At 42.7% G+C, this 23,694-nt stretch overlaps 2 protein-coding genes across 2 annotated transcripts in view; both read right to left on the reverse strand.

The window, feature by feature from the left end:
• Positions 1-305: 305 nt before the first annotated feature.
• Positions 306-23,694, reverse strand: part of TXNDC12 (thioredoxin domain containing 12) — a 35,238-nt gene continuing 11,849 nt past the window's right edge. Inside the window, exons 2-7 of the mRNA XM_009208588.2 lie at positions 21,401-21,461; positions 8,790-8,842; positions 7,288-7,361; positions 4,651-4,720; positions 3,641-3,724; positions 306-1,177 (exon numbers count right to left, since the gene is read on the reverse strand). Of these exons, the coding sequence (XP_009206852.1) occupies positions 1,098-1,177; positions 3,641-3,724; positions 4,651-4,720; positions 7,288-7,361; positions 8,790-8,842; positions 21,401-21,461 (422 nt within the window). The 3' untranslated portion in view covers positions 306-1,097. The remainder of the gene's footprint in view (positions 1,178-3,640; positions 3,725-4,650; positions 4,721-7,287; positions 7,362-8,789; positions 8,843-21,400; positions 21,462-23,694) is intronic.
• KTI12 (KTI12 chromatin associated homolog) lies at positions 12,082-14,763 on the reverse strand. The gene has a single exon (XM_009208585.4). It carries the CDS (start codon positions 14,003-14,005, stop codon positions 12,941-12,943), a length of 1,065 nt encoding a protein of 354 aa, XP_009206849.1. The 5' UTR covers positions 14,006-14,763; the 3' UTR covers positions 12,082-12,940.

A 23,694-nucleotide genomic window follows, 5' to 3' on the forward strand; every position in this document is an offset into this window, starting at 1 on the left:
TAATATGGATAGATTGTAGGAGGAGGGAATTTTAGAGCCAGTAGGCAAGTTAAGGGGCTATAGCAATAAATAGTCCAGGAGAGAAAAAGCCTGCCCTGTGCTAAAACAGTGACACTGTGGACAGAGGAAATTCAGGTATTTAAAAAGTAAAAGAGATGAGCCATTGTGCTCATTTGAATGTGGGAGGTGAATGAGCAGGCGTCCTAGGTTGGAACTCCTAGATTAGGTCCTCTAGGTTAGTTTTCTTCCTGAAGTGATCTCCATCCCTCCCTCCTTTTCTAATAACAAAAAGCCATCACAGCACATTTCCTTTTAAAGTTTTATTAAAGTTTAATGGAACAATATTTTATCTCTTTTTTTGTTAATGCCAGTACAAAAATACAGTTGATGACTTGACAAAATGGCTACACGTAGGGCTTGAAGGTTTGAGTTTCTCCAACAGTAACAAGGGAAAACATGCTTCCACCTGGAGCAGAGTCCAAGCACACAGCCAGTCCTGCACACGCATATGTGCAAACAGGGAAACCCAAGCGGGAGAAGAGGAAAGGGGTTGTAGAAATTTGTGAAGAAGCCCACAATTATTTCCAGAAGGAAAAAGGGAAAAAGCAGGCTACCCCCTTGATAGGGGGTAGAATTACTGATTTACACTTAGAATTTGTTGTTGTTGTTGTTGTTTAATGATAAGCTATTTCTGCAATTTTAACATTGTAGAAAAGATGCTACTAGTCTTCTTTCACCACTAAGGTGAGTAAACTGGGAGGAAATGGGAAAAGACTCAAATACTTAAGTGCGAGGAGTAAACCTCCAAGTGGCTCAAGTTTTGTGTCAGAAGGTTTCATTTTTTACATTCAATGACAAATTGACATTTAGGTGAGAGGGAAAAAGAGAAGAAAGTCTGCCGCTCTCTGCTGGATCCACAAACATGTAGACCAGCTTGTGTTAGCAGAACTCTTCCACAGTGAGAGCGCTCCTTCCAGTGTAGGTAGGAATGAGGTTTCCTGGTCAGCTTAATTGTTCTAGATGATTCCTCAATATTCCCTCCCCTGCTGCATTCCTTCCAGAACACTAACTCTGATGAAAGAAGGGGCACATTCATGTTACAATTCATCTTCAAGATGTTTCTTTCTGAAGGCATCACCCGTCAGCCTTTCCTGAGCTTCCTTCATCCCCTGAACAACTAAGAAATAAAGATGGGAGGAAAAAAGTATGAAGTAAGTAATATTTGACATTTGACAACTAATGTACACTTTTAAATGTTTCAGAAGAAATATGAGAGGAGTACAAGATCTGGACTCAAGATCTAGCTCTGGATTTTGGCCCTGGCAAGTCATTTATCTCTTTGAATTTGTTTCCTCATTTATAAAATGAAACAATATAACTCACTTCACACAGTATTATAAAAGTTAAATGGGAGAATGGATAATAAAAGTGCTTTATCAACTATGAAGTCATACCAAAATCTTAGCAGTTACTTTGGCTTACCCTCTAGGATTAGAGCTGATCCCCTGTCCTAGACTGTAGATGTTCACTTGACCCCCAGGGAAGAGGAAACACCTTCCTACTGTCCCCCATTGTATCTTGTGGATGAATGCTGCACTTATTTTACTTCCTGGGGATGTCACAGATTACACTGAGTGGTCTGTGTGCTGGGACAGGGGTGTCCCTACTGAAAGGGGTCATCATTTCCAGTATCAACTATACATGGATAAAGCCAAGTTCTCAGGCCAAAAAAAAAAACAAAAAGAGAGAGAAACCTGGAAGGAGGGCCTTAAGTAGACTCTAGATGAAACTTCTTATCTCTCTTGGGGAATCCTGCTTATGGATTTAGACTTAAGGAGGGCAGCTATTTCAGTATAGGCTCCTGAGTGGTGGTTCTACAAAGCACCCCTATATAATGGCAGGCCAGGAGCTGGGTTGAGCCAGAGTCTATGAATCTTGCAAAGCCAACCCATAAAGCTCATAAGAGGCAGATAATATAGTTTGTTATTTCTTTTTTGTTTTGCCTATGCCTTTAGTAAAGCTAGGTTTGAATGTTCCAGTTTCACATCAGCTGAGAGATGGAGGATTCAGGGGAGGGTCTCGTGTTCACATCTGGACTATGTCAGTGTAGAGACAGCAGTGGTAACTTGGATGAAATTCTAAAGGGAAGGTGAATCTCAAGATACAAGAATTGGAGACCTAAAGCCCAGCTGCCCTTCTCTACGTGGAAAATTTCTCTTTGATACCAATCTTCAGTGATCTGCATTTGTTTAAGGAACATGACATTCTCCTTACTCAGGGGAAGAAGGTAATAGCTTTCACAGATCTCTTCCCCGTCCCTAGTCTGAGAATAAGAGTATCAAGGACTCAAATCATAAAGTCCTGGCATGGCAATAGGGACACATGGCAACTTAGCACACAACTCCCTTTCATAGATGAGGGGAAAAGGAAAACAGCAACAATACATGGCATGAATTCCAACCCCTGCCTCCAGAATGACTGTGCTCAAAGATTAGAGAACAAAAAAGCATGACTGGCTGATGATTGCAAACTTCCTTCACTTGTTTGTGCTGGTGCTCTTCTCTCTCCTGGAACATGCTTTTCCCATTCTGCTACTGACAAGGTCTCATTCTCTAAGACTTAATCCAGTCATTATTTCCTCTAGCAAGCCTTACAAACTCTCTATGTTGGGCTACATCCCCCCTCACTTCACTTCCATAGCTTGAAATGTCCTCCTCATATCTGTCCAGAGATAAAATTTTTATCCTTCTAGGTCCATTTAAGTTTCAGGGTTGTTTTTTTGGTTTTTTTTTTTTTTTTTTTTAAGACAGAGTCTCGCTCTGTCACCCAGGCTGGAGTGTAATGGCGCACGATCTTGGCTCACTGCAACCTCTGCCTCCTGGGTTCACGCCATTCTCCTGCCTCAGCCTCCTAAGTAGCTGGGACTACAGGCGCCTGCCACCACGCCCGGCTAATTGTTTATATTTTTAGTAGAGACAGGGTTTCACCATATTAGCCAGGATGGTCTCAATCTCCTGACCTCGTGATCCACCTGCCTCGGCCTCCCAAAGTGCTGGGATTACAGGCGTGAGCCACCGCGCCTGGCCCGCTCAGCTACTTTTTGTATTTTTAGTACAGATGGGGCTTCGCCATGTTGGCCAGGCTGGTCTTGAACTCCTGACCTCAAGTGATCTGCCCGCCCCGGCCACCCAAAGTGCTGAGATTACAGGTATGAGCCACTGCGCCCAGCCTATTTAATTTAATATCTATGAAACCTCTTAGACTTGTTCACCTAACACTATTCCTCTTCCTCTGAATTTTCATAGGAAAAACAGTATTAGCTCAGTAGGAAAAAAACTAAGTTCTGGACTCAAATTCTGGCTGTGCTACTTGTTAACTATGAAACTATGGGCAAGTGACTACCTCAGTCACTTGTGTGCCTCCGTTCTTCACAGCTGCCTGTGGGTAAGTCAGCTCTTCCAAGGGAAGGAGCTCAGTCTCATCTTTCTCCTCTATCCTACATAGGATCTAGCTAAAAGCTATAGACATGCAGGAGATGCTCAGCTAACATGCTGGATTTACTTTCCTATCACAGACCTTGCATGTGGTTCATCCTAGTTCAATCTAGCAATAATCCTCCCTCCCTTCAGCATAACTATACCTTGCTCGGCACTGATGTAGAAATACTTGTAGCTGGGGTTTCCATTCTCATTGATGATTTCAGGATGCACCTTGCCACTGGGATCTGTTATAGACAAAATGACACAGGGTTTTGCAGTAACTGCAATAGACAGGTACTTCAAACACTATATGGTACATCAGGCTCTCTGGGAAATAAGATCTGCCCATGTTTGCAGCCCATTACCTCACCATAATACCTCCCACATTTCTGCTTCCTTTTCTACTTGATGATTTTGATTTCTATCCCCCATAAAACCTAGCAGAATTTATGCTGAACAAAGATTAGGTGGTCATTAAATATCTCTTATAAAATTGTGGAAAGACATTTGTCTGGTTATATTATTCCATTGCCTTAGCAGCAATATAGGTTCAAGGGTGGGAATTCTGGCTTATATCTGTCTCTGTAGTGCCTAATACAGCACTTGACATATGGCTGATGCACAAATGGCTATTGAGTGAATAAATGATCAAACTTTTCTTTTTTTTGAGACAGGGTCATTCAGGTTCCTTCTGTCATTCAGGCTCAAGGGCAGTGGCGTGATTATGGCTCACTGCAGCCTTGAGCTCCCAGGCTCAATTGATCCTCCTGTCTCAGCCTCCTAAGTAGCTGGAACTACAGGAGCATGCCACCACACTTGGATAATTTTTGTACTTTTTTAGAGATGGGCTTTTGCCATGTTGCCCATGCTGGTCTCAAATTAGACTCAAGCAATTCACCCACCTTGGCCTCCCAAAGTGCTGAGATTACAGGCATGAGCTACTGTGCTCAGCCAAACTTTTGTCATTGCTCACAAAAGCAGTTCGTTAATGGGAAAAGTTTTACTTCAAACTTGTAGTTCTAGCATTCAGAACTCCCCCACTCTCCCTTGAAACTGGTTTTTGTTTGTTTGTGGTCATCCTGGTATAGTTTCACTAGGTGAAGTCAGTGCCTTGATTCATTTCTCTCTCCATCCACATCATGGATTCCCAGGTTAAGATCATGTGCCTTACCCAGAAAAAGGATTCGTGGAATATAACCCCCGTCTGGGCTGAAATCTTCATCTTTGGGTTCCTCTTCATCCTATTAAGATTCAATGTAAACCTTAAATCAGATAATGTCCTCTCTCTCCTCAAAACCATTCAGTGGCTTCCCCACTTGTAAGAGCAAAACCCCAAGTCCTTGCAGGCCCTACATGATCTATCACTTAGGCACTTCTCTAACTTAATGTCCTCTTCAGGACTTAACAAGGTCAGCCACACTGACCTCTTGCTGTTGCTGTAATTAAACAAGCCAGGCATCCTAACGCATTTTGGACTTGCTCTTACTCTCTGCCTGGACACACTTCCCCCATTATTATTCACATGGTTCATTCCCTTTTCTGTTTCAGGCCTTTGCTCAAATATCCCTTCATTTTCAAACCATCTGTTTAAAACTGCAGTCATCCCTTCCACCTTTCTTTTTTAGCCCTAGCATTTACCACCATCTGACATATTCTAAAATACTTACTTTCTGTCTTCCCACACTAGAATGTTATTTCAACGAGGAAATTTTGTCTGTTTTGTTCACTGCTATATTCCTAGTACCTACACCATTGACTTGCACATAGTATTTCTTCAGTGCATGAATTAATAAGACTGGCATTTTAGTTACAGTTGTGGACTCACAGTCCTCCCAGGAGATTAAAAACCCACACAATCTGTTTTCTTTTTAAGAAATTTCTGAAGTTGGAGACATTATTACTGTCTCCTTTGAGTAGGAATCCTAATTCACCACAGAAAGTGGTGACGAATTCATGTGCAAAGGCAATCAATAATTTTACAATTTATGATGTGGTTCCCATTTCAGGGGTTAAATGGGGTCATTTCTTTGAATATAACTGCTATGGTGAGGTGTATCAGCATTCAGGCTATCCACTAGCTGTATAAGCGCAATCCCTTAGCTGCCTCACTGTTAACTGTTAATGTGTTCGCAAGATTCCCAGACCTACATTTAAGTAAACATTATCTTTTTTTTTTCCCTCTTCTTCTTCTTTTTGAGACAGTCTCACTCTGTCACCCAGACTGTAGTGCAGTGGCGCCATCTCAGCTCACTGCAACATCCCTCCGCCTCCCGGTTCAAGCGATTCTCCTGCCTCAGCCTCCCTAGTAGCTGGGACTACAGGCAGGCACCACCACACCCAGCTAATTTTTTATATTTTTAGTAGAGATAGGGTTTCACCATATTGGCCAGGCTGGTCTCAAACTCCTGACCTCATGATCCACCCACCTCAGTCTCCCAAAGTGCTGGGATTACAGGTGTGAGCCACTGTGCCTGGCCCAAGTAAACATTATTTTCACAGAAACTTATGGCTAGTGGTATCATCATAGAGCATCTGAGTACCTCATACGTGAAAAGTATGGCCTAAAAGGGAGCATGGCTAGGTGAGAGTACCTATTCTTATCACCTGTTAGGCTCTATGATCTTGACCAAATCACATACCTGCTTCAGGCCTAAGATGGTTCTTTCTGTAAAATGAGGATAGTACCAATAGCCTAAAAATCCCTTCCAACTCTAAGATCTGACATTCTATGACTCAGGATTCCAAGACCTGTAGCCTATATGAGGTATGTAAAAGCTCTTTTCATAAGGAAACAAGCAGGTTGCACATATAAGCCCGGCACAGATTAGGTGCTCAAATGAATCACATTTTGCAGAAAGCTGTGGTCTGCATATATGACTACACCTTTAGTCTAGCTTTACAAAGATGTAAAACATGTCATAATCATAAACTAAGGATAAAAGGACCTTAAAATTTAGTCATTTTAAGGCTGGGCATGCTGGCTTATGCCTGTAATCCCAGCACTTTGGGAGGCCGAGGCAGGCAGATCACTTAAGGTCAGGAGTTTGAGACCAGCCTGGCCAACATGGTGAGACCCCCATCTCTACTAAAAATACAAAAATTGGCCGGGCGCAGTGGCTCCTGCCTGTAATCCTAGCACTTTGGGAGGCTAAGGTGGGTGGATCACCTGAGGTCAGGAGTCCGAGACTAGCGTGGCCAACATGGCGAAACCCCATCTCTATTAAAAATACAAAAATTAGCCTGGTGTGGTACTGCACACCTGTAGTCCCAGCTACTTTGGGAGGCTGAGGCAGGAGAATTGCTTGAACCCAGGAGGTGGAGGTTGCAGTGAGCCAAGATGGTGCCATAGCACTCCAGCCTGGGCAACAGAGTGAGACTCCATCTAAAGAAAAAAAAAAAAAAAAAAAAATTAAAAACATTTAAAAAATAAAAATACAAAAATTAGCTGGGCATGGTGGCGCGTGCCTATAATCCCAGCCAGTCGGGAGGAGGAGGTTGCAGTGAGCCAGGATTGAACCACTGCACTCCAGCCTGGGCAACAGAGCAAGACTCCATCTCAAAAAAACAACAAAATTTAGTCATCTTATTCAATCTCTCCTCTCCTAGTTCCTCCCAGAAATAGATGTTAGATGGTTTTCTAACATATCTGATGCAAGCCTTAGTATTAGAGGTCAAGAGAAAAACACATACATAAATTTGACTTTTATACCACTATACCACTAATGAAGCTATAATGAATATGCACGAATGATGCTAATTTTAAAAGTCTTAAAATCATAGCAGAAAGGAGAAACTCTCAAAGTCTTACCTCAAGATTTACCATAACAAAATTATGGGAGAGTTCTGAAATTTCTGTAGATTCTGCAAATTTGGGCTTTAGAGCTGGGGGGAAAAAAGGTTTTGAAATAGAAGAAAAAACATCATTGTCACAACCAAACCTTAATAAACATAAGCAACACTATTTCTCTTTGGTAGTTTAGGCATTTATTGAGATGATTCACATAACAAACTTTTTTTTACACTCTCAAAAAGAAGAATTAGCCTACCTGGATTCTGAACCTGCATAGCTATGTGACCTTGAGTGACTTACTTCATTTATCTGAAGCTGTTACCTCATTTATAAAATAAGGATAATGGCATACAAATGGGGGGAAATGCATTATTTGCTTTTCATAGTTACATTTCAAAAACCATTGAAGTGAAAGACAATAGAGTGAGTCTGCCACAGGTGTATATATGTGTGTGTGTGTGTATACATATATGTATGTGTATATATATTATTAATATTTTTGAAACAGAGTCTCACTCTGTCGCCCACGCTGGAGTGCAGTGGCATGATCTCAGCTCACTGCAACCTCCACCTCTCAGGCTCAAGGAATTCTCAGCCTCCTGAGTAGCTGGGATTACAGGCACGTGCCACCAAACCCAGCTAATTTTTTTGTATTTTTAGTAGAGTCGGGGTTTCACTATGTTGGGCAGGCTGGTCAACTCCTGGCCTCAAGTGATCTTCCCACCCCAGCCTCCCAAAGTGCTGGTATTACAGGCGCCTGGCTTTTTCCACTATTTTTTACACTCCTTTTCCATCTAGGACTTTAAGTGTAGCATACCAAATAAAAGAAAAAACCTGTCTGCAGAAGTGGCAAGGTGGTATAGCAGAAAGAACACATGCCACAGAGTCAGATAACTTGGGTTCTAATTTGGTTCCTACATCCTTCTCATGTCTCTGTCTGTACATTTCAGCTTCCTCTAATATGTATTGTTCATGTGATATTTTAGCACTTCATCCCATACGTGACATAACTGTATTTTTTTTTTTCAAGATGGAGTCTCGTTGTGTTGCCCAGCCTGGAGTGCAGTGGCACAATCTTGGCTCACCGCAACCTCCACCTCCCAGGTTCAAGCGAGTCTCCTGCCTCAGCCTCCTGAGTAGTTGGGAGTACAGGCACGCACCACCACGCCCGGCTAACTTTTGTATTTTAGTAGAGACGACGTTTCACCATATCGGCCAGGCTGGTCTCGAACTCCTGACCTCGTGATCCTCCCACCTCGGCCTCCCAAAGTGCTGGGATTACAGGCGTGAGCAACCGTGCCTGGCCTGACATAACTGTATCTTAATCCCCTTACCTTCCCTAAAATCCTCTCCAAATATAATTGCAAATTTCATGAAGGCAGGAAATCTATGTCATATATTTCTTTAGTATTCCTTCAACAGTCAGCAGTGCTGGGCCAGAGTCAGTGCCAATATTTGTTAAATGTTAATATTTGACAACACATCTGAGTTTTGTATTTAGATTGAGCACTTACACTTACCTTTGCAAGCTCCACACCAGGATTTATGAATAATCACCATCAGGGGCAGTCCACTTAAAAGCAAAACACAGAAATTATAATCTAGTAATTCTACTTCTTGAAATTTAATGAGATGAAGATTAATATATGAAGACATTTCTGTGGTATTATTTCAATTGGGAAAATCGTTAGACAACTTAAATGTTCAATAATAATAGGTAATTGCTGTAACAAAATTATTGATAAATTCTAGCATTTCTATAAATTCTACAAATTTGGGCTTTAAAGTTAGGGAGGGCTGGGCATGGTGGCTCATGCCTGTAATCCCAGCATTTTGGGAGGCTGAGGTGGGCGGATCACTTGAGGCCACGGGTTCAAGACCAGCCTGGCCAATATAACAAAACCCTGCCTCTACTAAAAATACAAAAATTAGCTGGGTGTGGTGGCACACGCCTGTAGTCCCAGCTACTGGGGTGGCTGAAGTATGAGAATTGTTTGAGCCTGGGAGGCAGAGGTTGCAGCGAGCCGAGATCGCACCACTACACTCCAGCCTGGCAGACAGAACAGACTCTGTCTCAAAACAAAAAAAAAATGTTAACAGCATTTCTAAATGATTATTATTATATAATCATTGAAAATAATTTTTAATTGGTAGCTTATATAAAAAACTAGGATACAGAAGTATCTATAGTCTGGTTTTAATTATAAAATATGTACAGAGAAAAGAGCCTAAATGTACCAAAACATAATAGCAGTTTTCTGTGGATGATGGCACTGTGGATGTTTTCCTATACTACATCTATATTTCATGATTTTTCTACAGTATAATTTTTATAATCAGGGAGGAAAGTGTTCACAATGAGCAATGCAATCCACCTGAACCAGACTGGCTAGAGGAAGCTCTTAAGCTCTCAAGGCTCAAATGACAGTTTGGAAGACCCCATGTAGGTAGGGAGCCATTGGCTTTCGCCATCACACAACCCCATGTCACCATAACATACACTGTATAATAGCTACCATGCACTTAACATATTGATCTATATCTATTATTTACCCATCTCCCTCCACTGGACTTGGAGATTCCTAAGACAAAGAACTCTTAGCTGCCTCTATATCCCTTACATCTGACACATATATTATTGATAGCAAACACTTATATAGCATTTGCCATGTGCCAGGCACTACTGTAAATATACATAAATTAACCCATTTAGTAAGTGTCAAATGAATCATTCAGCCTCCTCACCTTAGGCCTACCTCACATCTGGATGGACCTCTGCCTGCAATACTTATAAAAGCTTGTAAACCAAATGAGCAGGGCAAGTTTAGGTGGGTAGTAGGATATAGGTAACTATAGTAGCCAAAATGTGCTGAACGTTTATTATATGACATTGTGCTGTATATGCATTATCTCATTTAAATCCTCAAAATAACCCTAGGGTAGATACTATTAATGGTCTCACAATAGAAATGAGAAAACTGAAATGCTCAATACAGTAAATATTTGGCCACATAAAATCTAGGTTCTAGGCTGGACGCAGTGGCTCACACCTGTAATCTCAGCACTTTGGGAGGCCGAGGCTGGGGGATCACTTAAGCTCACAAGTTCAAGACCAGCCAGGGCAACATGGTGAAAACCTGTCTCTACAAAAAAATACGAAACTTAGCCATCATGGGGTGCGCGCCTGTAGTCCCAGCTACTTACAGCACTGCACTCCAGCCTGGGAGACAGCCAGACCTTGTCTCAAAAATAAATAAATAAATAGATAAATATATAAATAAATATAAAAACCCAAAACAAAACCCAAGGTTCTGCCACTTACTAGGTAACTCAGAAGTCCAACTTCAAAACCAATGTTCTTTCTGTTACAGTCTCCTTCAATTTAGAATGGTAACCCAGAATCCATGGTTAAGCCCAATTCAATCAATAACCAACTGAATGAAGGTTGGAAAAAGCCTCTTGAGTTTGCCTCATCCAAACTCCATTTCACACATGAATCCTCTTGTTTATCAGAAACAAAAGGTAGTATAGATTACCTCACAAGCAAGGAATATACCATGAACCAAGGCAGCCCATCTACCCCATCTTTTAATAGCTCCATAGTTTCAGAGCATGCATGTTTTAGAATGTCTTGCTTTCTCTTTTCTCCCTGGCAAACATCTATTTATCCCTCTAGAGCAGGGGACGGCAAACTAGGGTCTGCAGGCCAAATCCAGCCCACCGCCTGCTTCCACAGGGCCCACGATATGCAAATGTTTTGTTGTATATTTTTACACTTTTCAATGTTTGCAAAGCAAATCTAAAAGACTCCTTTGTGATGTTAAAACTGTAATTCACAGTTGAGTGTAGTTTTATTAAAATACATTCATGCTCATGTTTACTTACCATCTATAAGTAGCAACAGTATTTCATGGTCCACAAAGCCTAAAAACATTTACTATTTGGCCCTTTACTGACATTATTCTAGAGTGATGGTTCAAGTGTTAACTCCTCTATAAAACCTTTCCAAAACCACCTCTCCCAATAGCTACTTAGTCTTTTTCACCAGGTTTCCAAAACATTTTGTCCTTTGTCATCATCCTCTGACCACCAGCCCATTTCATCCTTTTTTTTTTTTTTTTTTTTTTAGATGGAGTCTTGCTCTGTCACCCAGGCTGGAGTGCAGTGGCACAATCTCGGCTCACCGCAACCTCCGCCTCCCAGGTTCAAGCGATTCTCCTGCCTCAGCCTCCTGAGTAGCTGGGATTACAGGCACAGGCCGCCTCACCCGGCTACTTTTTGTATTTTTAGTAGAGACAGGGTTTCACCATGTTGGTCAGGCTGGTCTTGAACACCTGACCTCATTGATCCACCCGCCTCGGCCTCCCGAAGTGCTGGGGTTACAGGCGTGAGCCACTGCACCCAGCATAATTGTATCTTTTACTTGTATTTCTCACCACATATCTCTTTGTTTTTCGAGTTTCACTGTTTCACTGTTGCCCAGGCTGGAGTGCAGTGGTGTGATCGCAGCTCACTGCAACCTCCACCTCCCAGGTTCAAGCAATTCTCGTGCTTCAGCCTCTAGAGTAGCTGGGGATTACAGGTACACCATTACAGGTACACAGGTACACCATCATGCCCAACTAATTTTTGTATTGTGAGTAGAGACGGAGTTCTGCCACATTGGCCAGGCTGGTCTCGAATTCCTCACCTCGATTTCGGACTCCCAAAGTGCTGGGATTACAAGCATGAACCACCACACCCAGCTTCTCACCACATATCTCAAGATCAAAAATACTGTATCTAATTGGTCTTTGAAAATCACAGGCACTGTTAAAGTAAGTACTACTTTAATTTCATCTGTTCAATGAAATCAATGAAGAATGAAATTGACAAGCTTACAATATTTGCCTTGAAATATAGAATGAAGCACAACAGTTATGGAAATTGTCACAACATAATTACTCTAGAGTAGATCAAAACATTTACTCTCTCAGAACTATCAAAATACTACTTCACTTAAAGGAACAATGACAAGTATACCTAAAATGTTAACATGAAAGTTACACAGGGAACATTAAGTGAAAGAAATTCCAGTAGACTATTTTTAAAGATTTTATTAGAGGAAATAATCTAGTAGATAACTTGCTTACTTCCACAAAAACAAAAGTTTCCCAAGGATAGACACCAATGTAGTTATCTGTGAACTCAGTCCCAGAATAGAGACTAGCAAAAAGTCAGTACAGTACTCAAAAAATACTTTTGTGGTATGATAAAAGGGCAGGTGCAGATGTAGAACTGTGCCATCTTCAGTTTCTGTTCACAATTGTTTTAAAACAATTCTCATCCATCCAGTCTGCTCTCCCACGCCTCAGATGAAGGAAGCCAATGGTCAACGCTCTGTGATATCCCAAGTAAGATCCCATCTAGGCAATCCCTGTCCACCTGAGCTCCGTCCTCTGGAGGGATTTGCCAGGATGCGCCACGATAGTTCTCCATTCTCTTTAGTCTCAACTTATGCTGTAAACCCAAGGACTGGCACAGGGGCATGCAGGAAAGTTTGAGTCAATCAGTCACAACAGCTCTAGTACAGTACTGCATCGATATGCTCTGGAGACCTTCAGCTTATTCTTCCCAGAGAAATAATGTGGAGTGGAGATCAGAAGCCATGGCTTCTCCCTACCTCCTCTGGTTATTGCAGGCTCTGGCTCAGATACTGAAGAAACATGTTGGCCAGTTGGGGCAAGTTCTCATTGTTGGGATGCATTTTAGTGTACGAAATAAACTGGCGACGAAGGCGACTCAGTTCTGCCATGGTCAAGGGCCGGGTAAACCTCAAGTGCTCTGTGGTACCAGGAAGCGTGAGCAAGTCCCCGGGGACAGCGCTCTTCTGCGCTTCCATCAATCCGGCCAGTACTTGACTCGTGACCTGGTCCAACTGGTGCAGAAAGCTGCCGGAGGCGAGCGGCTGGGACTGCGTAGACTGATGGGGTGGTGGGGCTCGGTTCTCAAACAGGGCAGAGCGGATCCCCGCCACGGGCAACGGCTCCTCTAGGCCCACCAAAGTGAATAAAGGCCGGTCCCAGCGATTCCGAGAATCGGGAGCCTCAAAGCGCAGCGTTAGGGCCTCCAGGAGTTCTGGAGAGTAAAAGGAACCGGACACGTGCTTTGCAGATTTCTCTGATTCCGGAGTCACAAGAGCTGGAGACTCTGCAGTCCCGGATTCTTCTCGCTCCAGCTCCTTGGGTACGTCGGCCTGGACACTTCCATTTACTACAGAGCCCGCAGTATGCAGTTCCCTGAGGACGCTGCTGCCCGCCGCCTGGGGTCTCCCGTCCTCCTCAGCGTGTGGCCGCCAACTCACACTGACGTTCCGGCCCGGGTTCTTGTTCGCGCCCGCCACCTGAGGTCCCGCGCTCGGGCCGCCGGGCCGTACGCAGTAGACCAGGCAGAGCGGGGTGCGCGCCGCCCGTGCCAGGCAGTAGAGCTCGTAACGGAAACCTTTGATGTAGTTAAGTGAGTCCAGGATGACCACGTCGTGGCGACTCAGGCGCCGTTCCACGGAGGCTCGCAGAGCTCCACGCAATGCCTTCTCACGGGCAGAATCGCCGTACACGGTTGGGTCTTCTGCGCCCAGGACAGCTGCGTCATCCACCACGTACACCGCGCGGCCCTCAGCAGCCAGCGCCATGCGCAACTCTTCAGCTCGTCGGCTCTTGCCGCTGTACGGCAGCCCACAAAACACCACGAGCGGCATCCTCTCAGGGAGCGACCATAAGCAAACGCGCTGCCTCAACTTCCGGGTTGTACGCGTCTCTGACGTAAGCCGGAAGTGCAAACTGCTCTTCCTGTCTCCCTCGACTTTTACAGACCCTCTTGTTTCTATGGAAACTGGAGTTCTACGCCAACTAGGCCCAGGTTCAGCTTTCTCAGAAAGGAGATACAGAGACTAGAATGGCATCAGTTATTTATGCCAAATGTTATAGGCCTCAGGAGAATGTGATCTTCCTGCGGCCAAAGACTGCCCCTCCATTTTATTAATAAAGCCTAAGGGGCATTAAATATTGTAAGCAATCAGCACTATATTTAGCATATAGAAGGCAATTAATAAATGCTGGTTCTCCTTCATTCCTCCTCTTAAACCTACTGGCTCTCAGTAAATGTTTATTCAATTACCATTTCAATCATTCAACATCTCCAAGTTTGGGAATTCAGAGATGAACATAAAACGCTTTCCCCACAAAAGATAAAAGGTCGGAATGGGAAGGATCAGGCGCCTACAATCAAAGTAATACATATTATAATGGATAGATGCAGGTGAGATTATAAAAGAACAGAAGGGAAAAACAAACTACCCAGAGAAATGACTGAAGACTTTATGTAGGAATAGTCATTTGACTTAGAACTTGAAAGACAAAATAGGAATTTTTCTCCTTAGTAGGGTTGCCAGATAAAATACAGGATGCCCAGTTACATTTGAGTTTCAGATAAACACCAAAAACATTTTTAAGCTTAAGTGTGTCCCAAATATTGCATAGATATATTTAAAATTATTTGGTGCTTATCTAAACTTCAAATTTAACTGGGCATCTTTAATTTTTTATTATTATTTATTTTTTCTTTTTTAGAGATGAGGTGTCAGTATGTTGCTCAGGCTGGTCTCAAACTCCTGGGCTCAAGTAATTGTGCCACCTCTGCCTCCCAAAGTACTGGAATTACAGGTGTGTGAGCCAAAGTGCCTGGCCTGCATCCTTTATTTTATTATTATTATTTTTTGAGACAGAGTCTCGCTCTGTCACCCAGCCTGGACTGTAGTGGTGCGATCTCAGCTCACTGCAACCTCCACCTCCTAGGTTCAAGCGATTCTCCTGTCTCAGCCTCCCAAGTAGCTGGGACTACGGGTGGGCGCCACCACACCCGGCTAATTTTTGTATTTTTAGTAGAGATGGGGTTTCACTATGTTGGCCAGGCTGGTCTCAAACTCCTGACCCCAGGTGATCCACCCGCCTTGGCCTCCCAAAGTGCTGGGGCTAAAGGCATAAACCACCATGCCTGGCCATTCTTTATTTTTACTTGCTCAATCTGGCAACTCTGTTATTGCAGAAGGTTTGAGACCCAGAGCCATGAAACCGTTGGATCTCTTGTATAAACAGCAAGCACTATAGGATGGTAGGTGCAGAAATGTGAGTGTGCCTGTGCATGTGTGTATATTGAAGATGCACATATACTGGGGTCTTTGTATCTCTCTTGTACAGTACAGAAAAAACATTCAAGTCTTGGCTCCTCCACTTACTCGTGTTGTAATTGCTGGCAAATTATATAACTTTTCTGTACTTCAATTTCCCCTTCTATAAAATAACCACAGTTATTTCACAGGTTTCCCAATCTAGTAGGTTGTTGTGAGGGTTAAATAAATGTAAACACAGGCCTGGCATGGTGGCTCACGCCTGTAATCCCAGCACTTTGGGAGGCAGAGGAGGGCGGATCACCTGAGGTCAGGAGCTCGAGACCAGCCTGGCCAACATGGTGAAACCCTGTCTCTACTAAAAATACTTAACTAAACCTACTTGAGACTTTATAGACTATTCAAGTTGACTCTAGCAGGCAGTATGGTGTACAGATTTAAAGAGCAGGCTCTGAAGTCAGAGTGCTTGGGTCTGCCACTTGCTAGCTGTGTGCTCTTGGGCAAGTTATTTTAGTAAACGTAGAAAAAACTGTGCCTGACTTTTTTCATCTCTAAAATTAAGATAACAGTAACACCAACCTCAAAGTTGTTGTGAGAGTTAAATAAGTTGATTTGCATAATTTAATGCATAAGCTGCTAAGTGCACAGTAGCACTTAGTACAGCTGACCCTTGAACAACCCCAGGATGAGGGGCACTGACCCCTGACGCAGTCAAAAATCTGCATATAACTTTTGACTCCCTAAAACTTAACTACTAATAGCCTACTGTTGACTGGAAGCCTTACTAATAATATATTCAGTTAACACATATTTTGAGTGTAATATTATATATTGTATTCTTACAATAAAGTAAATTAAAGAAAATGTTATTAAGAAAACCTTTCCAGGAAGCAGGGGGGAAAAAAAGAAGAAAAAGAGAATCATAAAGAAACAAAAACATATTTAGTATTCATTAAGTGGAAGTGGATACTCATAAAGGTCTTCATCCTTGTCTTCACACTGAGTAGGCTGAGGAGGAGGAGGAGGAGGAAGAGGAGGGGTTGGTCTTGCTGTCTCAGGATGGCAGAGGCAGAAGAGGGTGGAAGGGGAGGCAGAACAGGCAGGCACACTTGGTGTAACTTTATGGAAATATAATTTCTGTCTGACTTTTTTGCTTTTTCATTTCTCTAAAAATGTTTCTACACAATACCAATCCTTTTTCTTTGATTTAGTTTTAGGGCACATATCTTAGAAGGTTCCATGTTGTAAAGTAAGTCAAAAGCACTCCTAAATAATTAAAACCTTCTGCCAGATCTGTTTTCTGGCAGTGCTTCTTCTACGTGTTTTTTCCTCATCATCTGGCACTCATCTCCATCAAGTTATCTTCTGTTCATTCCTCTGATTTGGTGTCTATTAGCTCTTGAATTTATCCAAGATCGTATCTTAAAACCCTTTACCCCTCACTTTTTTTTTTTTTTTTTTTTTTGCCATATCCACAATCTCTTTCATGATTTTAATTATCTGTCATAAACCCTGTGAAGTCATATGTACATCTGGACACAGTTTTATCCAGCAGGAATTTATTGTTTCAGGCTTGATGGTCTTCACAGCTATTTCTATAACAACAATGGCATCTTCAATGGTATAACCCTCCTAAACTTTCATGATGTTCTCTCTATTGCAGTTCTCTTCCATAGCTTTGACAGTCTATTTTCCATATAGGACTGTGTGTAATGAGCCTTAAAGGTCTTTATCACCCCCTGATGTAGTAGTTGATTGAAATACTGTTTGGAGGCAAATAGACCTCTTTCTTTTCTCTTCTCTGCTTCTCTCCTTCCTTCCTTCCTTCCTTCCTTCTTTCCTTCTTTCTTTCTTTCTTTTTGAGACAGAGTTTCACGCTTATTGCCCAGGCTGGAATGCAATGGCGTGTTATCAGTTCACTGCAACCTCCACCTCCCAGGTTCAAGTGATTCTCCTGCCTCAGCCTCCCGAGTAGCTGGCTTTATAGGCATGCACCACCAGGCCTGGTGAATTTTGTATTTTTAGTAGAGACGGGGTTTCTTCAAGTTGGTCAGGCTGGTCTGGAACTCCCGACCTCAGGTGATCTCCCCACCTCGGCCTCCCAAAGTGCTGGGATTACAGGCGTGAACCACCATGCCCAGCCGCAAATAGACCATTTTTATGCCTTTGGTGTTGAACTCATGGGGCTCTGGGTGGCCAGAGTATTGTTCAATATCAAAATAACTTTAAAAGGCAGTCTCTTATTGACTAGGTACTTCCTGACTTCAGGGACAAAGCATTGGTGGAACCAATCCAGAAAAAGGGTTCTTGTTGTCTAAGCCTTCTTATTGCACAACCTAAACACTGGTAGCTGGTGTTTATCTTTGCTCTTCGAGGCTGGGGGTTAACAGCTTTATAGACAAGGGCAGTTCTGATGACAAACCTGACTCAAACTCCTGGGCTCTGGTAGTCGTCCTACCTCTACCTCCCAAAGTGCTGGGGTTTTTTGCATAAAACAGTAGAGTTAGCCTATCTCTTCTTGCCTTCAATCTTGGTACTTGCTTCTCTTCTTTTTTTTTTCTCTTTTGAAAACTGAAATAGGGTCTTATTCTGTTACCCAGGCTACAGTTCAGTGGTGCAGTCATAGCTCACTGCAGCCTCAATCTTCCAGGCTCAAGCAATCCTCCCACCTCAGACTCCTGAGTAGCAGGGACAACAGGCATGCACCACCACACCCAGCTAATTTTTCTATTTTTTGTAGAGACAGAGTTTCCCATGTTGCCCAGGTTGGTCTTCCTTACTATTAATGTCCTTTGTGGCTTTTTTTTTTTTTTTCCAAAATAGGGTACCTTAATCTGCATTAAATACCTGTTCAGGCAGATATCCTTTCTCTTCAGTGATTTTCTTAATGGTGTCTGAGAATTCATCTGCTGCCTCTTAGTTAGCATAAGCTGCTTCTCCTGTATCTCGTTTTTTTTTTTTTTTTTTGGTTGTTTTTGTTTTTGTTTTTGTTTTTGAGACTGGGTCTCACTCTGTCACCCAGGCTGGAGTGCAGTGGCAGGATCTCGGCTCACACAACCTCCGCCTCCCAGGCTCAAGCGATGCTCCTGCCTCAGCCTCCCGAGTAGCTGGGATTATAGGTGTGGGCCACCATCGCCTGGCTAATTTTTATATTTTTTGTAAAGATGGGGTTTCACCATGTGGGCCAGGCTGGTCATGAACTCTTAACCTCAAATGATCCACCCACCTTGGACTGCCAAAGTGCTGCGATTACGGGCATCACTGCACCCAGCCTATCTTGACATTTTTTAAGCCAGACCTCTTTCTAAAATCAGCAAACCATCATTTGTTGGCATTAAATACTCCAGCTTTAGATCCTTCACCACCTTTTTGCTTTAAGTTGCCATATAATGACTTTGCTTTTTCTCAAATCATATTAGAGTCAATAGGTATGCCTTTCTTATAGTACCCACATAAAAGCTGCATATTATGCACATAAAAAGGCATTTGGCAAAAAGTGCAAGGTTTTTGCGCCTGTTGGCATGGCTACAGTGACAACTTCATGAATTTCCTTTTTTTTTTTTTTTTACACAATTGGTTCTTACGCTGGATTTATCTTAAAAAAAAAGTTTGTTTTTTTTTTTTTTGTAGAGACAAGGTCTTACTTTGTTGCCCAGGCTGGTCTCTATCTACTGGGCTCAAGCAATCCTCCTGCCTCAGACTCTCAAAAATGATTCATTTGGCCGGGCCAGAGCAAGATATCGTTTCAAAAAAAAAAAAAAAGAGTCATTTATCTTGAAACGGCAAGCAACTACCTCTGTAGACCTCAGTCTACAGTACATGTCAAGCAATTCAATTTTTTCTTGTAATGTCATGAGCATTCTCTGCTTCTTGGGAACACTTCCAGCATCACCAATGGCACCTTGTATGGGTTTCATGGTGTTATTCTAGGTTTATGATATTGTACTAAATACCAGGAAAAATATGCAAGAGTTGTAAGAGATTACTTTTTGTTGTTGTTGTTGAGACCCCAGGCTGGAGTGCAGTGGCATGATCTTGGGTCACTGCAACCTCCGTCTCCCGGGTTCAAGCGATTATCCTGCCTCAGCCCCCCGAGTAGCTGGGATTTCAGGTATGCACCCACCACGCCCAGCTAAGTTTTTTGTATTTTTAGTAGAGACAGGGTTTCACCATGTTGGCCAGGCTGGTCTCGAACTCCTGACCTCAAGTGATCCACCCACCTCGGCCTCCTAAAGTGTTGGGATTACAGGTATGAGCCACCATGCCCAGCTGAGAGACTACTTTATATTGCAATACACAATACACTGGAGAGACGTACTGCTCACTGAAGATGATTAATGTTGCACCGCATTTTAAGTGGATACTCACAATACTTGAGCTCATCTCCATAGCAACAGGAGGTCGCCACAAAATTATTAGTCATATGTTATATACTACAGTTAATTTTTATGCAGTTATGATTTAATATGGCATCTTTAAATTTGTGTACATTTCGGGAGGCTGAGGCAGGAGAATGGCGTAAACTCCCGAGGAGGAAGCCAGGAGGCACGTGGAGATCGACCCTACCTCCCGCCTTCATCGGCAGGCCTCACCCTCACTTTTGCATTGTGTACATTCTCCCCTTCTGCAAATGGCATCATGTGTGGTCTATAACTGTTTGTGTGCAGAAGTTTTTTTTATTTTATTTCTTCTTCATTTTTTTTGAGACAGAGTCTTGCTCTGTCTGGAAGCTGGAGTGCAGTGGGTGCAATGAGCTCGCAGCCTCACTCACGGGTTCCTTCTCCTGCCTCAACCTCCCCTAGTAGCTGGGACTGCAGGCGCGCACACCATGCCCAGGTAATTTTTGTATTTTTAGTAGAGACGGGGTTTCACCATGTTGGCCAGGGTGGTCTTGAACTCCCGACCTCAGATAATCCGCCCACCTCAGCCTCCCAAAGTGTTGAAATTACAGGCATGAGCCACCATGGCTGGACAGAAGCTTTTTAGACAGGGTCTCACTCTGTTTCCAGGCTGCAGTGCAGTGGCATGGTCTCAGCTCACTGCACCCTCAAACTCCCAGGCTCAATTGGTCCTCCCACCTTAACCCCCCCAAATAACTGTTAGTTTTTGTAGAGAACGGGTTTCACCATGTTGCCCAGATTGGTCTCAAATTCCTGGGCTCAAGTGATCTGCCTGCCTCAACCTACCAAAGTGCTGAGATTATAGGCATGAGCCACCGCACCCAGCCAGTGTGCAGAAGTTTTGATAAATTTTAACTTGTAGATTTCTGGATTTCTGTATGTTTTATGGTAGTAAATGATAATATAGACTAGTATCTACATATATTTTATACACTTGTAACGTACCATTTTCTGAAGTTTTTTGGTATTTCTAGGCTATGCCGTTCATCTGCAAGTTTTTTCAAACTGCTTGAAATCTCCATAACATCTTCCAATACATTTATTATTGAAAAAAATCCACATACAAGTGGACCTGTGCAGTTCAAATCCATGTTGTTTGGCCGGGCATGGTGGCTCACATCTGTAATCCCAGCACTCTGGGAGGCCGAGGCAGGCAGATCGCGTGAGGTTGGGAGCTCAAGACCAGCCTGGCCAACATGGTGAAACCCTGTCTCTACTAAAAACTACAAAAACTGGTAGCACATGCTTATAATCTCAGCTATGTGGGAGGCTGAGGCTTGACAAGAATCGCTTGAACCTGGGGGGTGGAGGTTGCAATCAACCAAGATCACACCACTCTACTCCAGCCTGGGTGACAGAGCAAGACTCTATCTCAAAAAAGAAAAAAAAAAAAAAACCATGTTGTTCAAGGCTCAACTATAAATGTTAGCCAATATTATTGCTGTTGTAATTAGGCAACTATTCAGTTCTTGCTCTGCCTTGGTATAGCCCTTCACCAAAATTAACATTAAGTTGATAACTGAAAAGTGTTTTACCACCATGAATGACCTAAAACCATGTCTTGTACCTGGCAGCTGCTTCTTTCTTCCCATCTTCCAGTGTCCTCCAATGAATATGATCTCCAAAACCTGGAAGGAAAGAACTTTATAAGCATTCACACAATGAACAAAGGGCACAGTCCCAAGAAGAAAGTGTGCATGTTCACAAGATACCCAATAAGAAGGTTTTCTTCTGTCAAGAGCTTGGTGTTCAAGTCCCAGCTCCACCACCTTCTAGGTGTATGGGACCATACCTCAAGCCTCAGTTTTCATACCTGCAAAATGGAGACACCACCACCTAATTCACAGTTTCAAAGGAGGCTAAATTAAAAAATGACATTAAATGCTTTGTAAACTATCATGGAATATGCTAATAACACTATAAGAATGAATGAGAATTTCTCACAGAGTAAACATAAAGCAGGTCATAACAAATCATAACTAATTCAAGGTGATTCAGCAATACAGCTTTAGATTCAGAAAGACCTAGGTCCATGACTCCACTTCCTATTAAGTGTGTGAATTTTTGTGAGTGAAGTAAGCTCTCCAAGTCTCAATTTCTTTCTTATTTTCCCTCTTCATCTATAAAAACAAGACAATAAGACCTACCTCCAAGGGTTAGTATAAGGATTAAATGAAGTTAGTATTTAAAGCTATTGTTATTATTATGCCCACAATTCAGCCAGAGTAATCTTTCTATTTTAAACTCTTGAGCATGTTTTGTAGGATAGCACAGAATGGTCTTTCTAAATCATGTTACTCCTGGAAAAAAACAAAAACAAAAAAACATTCAAAGACTTTCCAATGCCCTAAAGATAAAGGTCCAACTCTTGTAGTAGGGTTTATAAAGCTTTTCAGAATATGGCACCTGCCCACCTCTCCAGCCTCACTTTCCACACTTTTCCTAAAATCTTATACATACACCCTGTCCGTTCCTTTTTTTGTTTGTTTTTTTAGATAGAGTCTGTCACCAATGCTAGAATGCAGTGGTGTGATCTTGGCTCACTGCAACCTCTACCTCCCAGGTTCAAGCGATTCTTGTGCCTCAGCCTCCTGAGTAGCTGGAATTAGAGGCGTCTGCCACCACACCTGGCTAATTTTTTTTTTTTTTTTTTGGAGATGGAGTTTTACTCTTGTTGCCCAGGCTGGAGTGCAGTGGCACGATCTTGGCTCACCACAACCTCCACCTCCCGGGTTAAGTGGTTCTCCTGCCTCAGTCTCCCGAGTAGCTGGGATTACAGGCATGTGCCACCAAGCCTGGTGTATTTTGTATTTTTTGTAAAGATGGGGTTTCTCCATGTTGGTCAGACTGGTCTTGAACTCCCAACCTCAGGTGATCTGCCCGCCTCAGCCTCCCAAACTACTGGGCTTACAGGCGTGAGCCACTGCGCCTGGACTGTAATTTTTGCATTTTTAGTAGAGACAAGGTTTTGCCATGTTGGCCAGGCTGGTCTCAAACTCCCAAGCTCAGGTATCCGCCAGCCTCCTCAGCTTTCCAAAGTGCTGGGATTACAGGTGGGAGCCACTGCGCCCGGCCCTTTCACTTCTTTAAATGAGAGCAGCATGCACTCTCTCCCCTCTAGGCTTTCACAATCACTACTACCTGTGCAATTCCTTCCATCCCATACCTCCAATTCATTCTTCAGGTATAAGCCTAGAGGGCATTTCTTCTGGTATATCTTCCCTGACTCCCAAAGCACCCTATTCTTGCCCCATCACAGCACTCCCCAGGATGACTTGTAAATGTGTATGTGTCTATCTCTGGACCATATCTGTCTTATTCCTCTCTTGTTTCCTTAGCATTTAGTAGTACACATGGTCACACTAAATGCTCCATAAAATATTTTTTGAGCAAATGAATCTTATTTAGATCAAATCACATAATTGTATATCCAAAAATTATTAGTGATCATAATGCTAGCTGCTATTTACTGACCACCTTATATGTGCCTGACATATCACATGTGTTATCTCATTTAAATTTGGCCTTATTAATAACCCAGTTTTACTTAATCACTCTATGCTTCAGCTGTCTCATCTTTAAGAGGCATAATAATTATATCTCATAAGGTTACTGAATATCAAATAGAGAATGGCATAAACCCAGAAGGCGGAGCTTGCAGTGAGCTGAGATCCAGCCACTGCACTCCAGCCTGGGTGACAGAACGAGACTCCGTCTCAAAAAAAAAGAAAAAAAAGAATGTACAAGACCAAGAATGAACCCAAATGTAAACTAGGAACTTTAGTTAATAATAATATATCAATATAGGTTCATCAGTTGTAACAAATGTACCACATTAGTGCAAGATGTTACTAGAAGTTG

This window comes from Papio anubis, chromosome 1, assembly GCF_008728515.1.
Source record: "Papio anubis isolate 15944 chromosome 1, Panubis1.0, whole genome shotgun sequence".
NCBI classification, from domain to species: domain Eukaryota; kingdom Metazoa; phylum Chordata; class Mammalia; order Primates; family Cercopithecidae; genus Papio; species Papio anubis.

What these genes read in the sequence shown, in the direction of transcription:
- KTI12 (XM_009208585.4), bottom strand. Translation starts at nt 14,005, where the DNA reads ATGCCGCTCGTGGTGTTTTGTGGGCTGCCGTACAGCGGCAAGAGCCGA.